Source organism: Phalaenopsis equestris, unplaced genomic scaffold, assembly GCF_001263595.1.
Source record: "Phalaenopsis equestris unplaced genomic scaffold, ASM126359v1 Scaffold226181, whole genome shotgun sequence".
In the NCBI taxonomy this organism is placed as follows: Eukaryota; Viridiplantae; Streptophyta; class Magnoliopsida; order Asparagales; family Orchidaceae; genus Phalaenopsis; species Phalaenopsis equestris.
Window position 1 is genome coordinate 1 of NW_018244205.1, and position 3,140 is coordinate 3,140.

At 30.3% G+C, this 3,140-nt stretch overlaps 1 protein-coding gene across 1 annotated transcript; it reads right to left on the reverse strand.

The window, feature by feature from the left end:
* Positions 1-72: 72 nt before the first annotated feature.
* LOC110037874 (putative Myb family transcription factor At1g14600) lies at positions 73-832 on the reverse strand (the record flags this gene model as incomplete). Its single annotated transcript, XM_020742601.1, has 4 exons — positions 673-832; positions 517-593; positions 365-404; positions 73-187 (listed from the first exon to the last, which is right to left on the reverse strand). Coding segments are annotated over exons 1-4 (377 nt in total), but the record flags the coding sequence as incomplete, so codon positions are not given.
* Positions 833-3,140: the final 2,308 nt, after the last annotated feature.

Here is a 3,140-nt window from a genome sequence, read left to right on the forward strand (position 1 = left end):
TAACAAGAAAATAATATGTATAATGACCGGATGTTTGGACGGCACCGTGAATCCCATCACATTTTAGTGCACAATAGCGCGGTGTGATCCACATCATCATCTGGACATACAATATCCGACATAATATTTTCCCTCAAATAACAACAATCTGAATGCGGATAAGTCGAGCCACAGCAGCCCATCCAGACTATTGTCCACACATGCAATCGCCGGGCAAGATAAAACAAAGGTTGAGAAGATGAAGAGAAGGGGGCAGTTTTTTTTTAATATATTTTTTAATTAAAAATAAAATATAATTTTAATAATTTCTAAGGTTTGCAAAATAAAAAAAGAATTAAAAAAAAAAAATAATAATCATCATCACCTGATCTCCTCTCCTTCTCTTCCATGCGGATTCTACACATCTACAAAGAACCCAAACACCCATTCATGCCTTCATTAATTAATTAATAATAATAATTTTAAAAAAAATGGAAAAAAAAAGAAAAATATATATTAAATTAAAATAAATTAAACCTGAAGACGGCTCTTAATATGAGAGAGCTGAATATGCGGGCATTTCAAAAGCTCTCTAATTTGTTTAGGCGTAGCTTCTGCATTAATATTATAATAATTTAAGTAAGGAAAAATAATTTCTAAAAAAAAAAAAAAGGAAAAAAATAATTAAATTACTTCTTGTTCCTCCGAGGACTGTCATGGCATCTTCGAAGAGCTGCTTGAGGTCGCCGGTCCAGTTGAAACGCGGCTTGCTAGAACGCACGTATGGCCGCACTTCTCCGCTGCTTCTGCGGTGAGCCATCGCTGTTCTCTCGTGCATGGAACAAAAGCTCACACACACACACACTCTCTCTCTCTCTCCCGCTCAGCCTGTTTAAATAAACTCCCTCTCTCTCTCTATCTCTAGGGGGTGTTTGCCAGCATACATTTAATAGGATTTAATCATAAATTTAATGTAAATCCAATCAAACATAAAAAAATATACAAATTAAATCTAAACCTCCATAAATCAAATTTTCTCGTGTTCTGTCTTTGTATTTACGTCGCAATGGAGACGGATCGGGGAAAGACAGCGACGAAGCGCCAAAAAATTAGATTTAACGGAGCTTCGGAGTTAAGTTTTATTTTTATTTTTTTAATTTTTTGCTGAATTTAAAATAAATTCATGCCCAAATCCTTTTAGTAATATACTATGATTTATAAATAATAAATTTTAACATTTTTTAAGCATTATAAAAAATAATATGAAAATGTTATGGTAATGTTATTTATTTACTTATATAATTTGTTAGATGTTGGACTAATTTATAAATCAAGCTAAAAAAATATAAATATTCGACTAATTTGCTTAAATTACATAGAATCAACATATTTGGCAAGTTAAACATGGACTTTTGGTAAATTATTAGCTTTTTGATGCCTCTCTCTCTCTCTCTCTCTCTCTCTCTCTCCCGCATTTTTATTACAAATTTACCTTTTGTGAAGATAATATTTTCTCTAGTTATTACATACTACAATAGATAGGAGAAGGATGTAACAAGAAAGAAAAATTCATGCATATCAGCTAAGTGTATGTTTGGGGCAGCTTGTGTGTTTCAAGATAAATATGTTATCCTGAAACGCGGCCCACAGGTGTCGACTCGCGGTCTGTGCTTAGTGTAAAAAACTCAAACGCGGCAGACAGCGTTTTCAAAAATGATTAAACCAAACAGTTAGGCAGCGTTTTCAAAAACGCTACCCCACACGGGCCTTAAATATTTTAATATTTACTTGAGCAAAAGATTTACCCTAATTCATATATATATGAAAATAAATATAAATATATATTCACTTTCTTAAAGTTAAAATAATACAATTAATCTATTTAAGGGGCATTTACATCTCTGAAATAATTAAATATATAAGAAAAAAAATAAGAGAAAAGAAACACAACCACTTTCATATATTCATGTTAAGACATTGTGAAATAATTAAAAAAATAAGAAAAAAATTATATATTAAGATATCATAATATTATTTGTTAAAAATTATATTTAGAAATTAAACATTATTAAATTTATTATAAGATTAATGTAATATGTATTATTTATGTTAAACACTAAAATAAACATAATGATTTTCATTTAGTACTTTAAATTAAAATTATGGCAAATTAATAGTTTTTTTTTATGTGGCATTTCGAATTAATTAGGCTTATAATTAAGAAAAAAAAGTAGAATATTAATGCTTGAATGGAAGCATGCAAGGAGTTGGTGTGTGGACATAAGAGTGGGAAAGAGAACAAATTGTACCCGTGTTCCATCTCTGAAATTCTCCTGTCACCTGAAAAAGGCCGAAAAATTCGTCAGACCATCAAGAGCTTCTGGTTTTTTTCTGATGTGCTCTTAGTGGCATTGCTTTTGCTATATATATATATATATATATATGGGTTGATTAAGATGAGTATTTAGTTAAGAAGAAAAAAAAATATTGATTGATTGAACAAGCATTTTATGATTACCAAGAGTTCACAAACCAATTAGCATAAGGTCATAAGAAGAGAAGACTTAGCCCTTCACAAAACTAATTAATGAACTGATCCAAAGAGGCATTAAATATATAATCAAGCTCGAAGGCAAGATACTTAACCATCAACGACAAAAAATCATAAAGAAATTTGTTACTCAGGCTCTCTGTAATTATGTTTCCACTGGTTACAATAACTTTGGTCTCAACAATATTTACAATATATATCTATATTCTTAATAAATGAAGTTGTGGCAAGGTGTTTGATCATAGGTCATGCTTTTTTAAATCAATTACTTCAATATCAAAAAAGCTTTGCATGGAGAGATTTGTATGTAGTCCACTAACATGTTGAAGTATTTTTAATTGGGAATTATCGTTTTGAGACAATTTTTAATCATATTTGACATGCTACTAATACGAAAGAGGAGAATGTAGGAGTTAAATCATCAAGCCCAAGATTTTATTAAAAAAAATAATGCTATAAAGAGCATCAACGATTGTTTACGTAGCAATACAAGATTATTTGTTGAAGTTAAAATAATAATAGAGTTAAGAACTGAGAGGGATTGCCACATTAAGAAAATATGGTGAATAGTTAATAATATAATTGTCGGCACTATTTTTGGTGTGGGGTT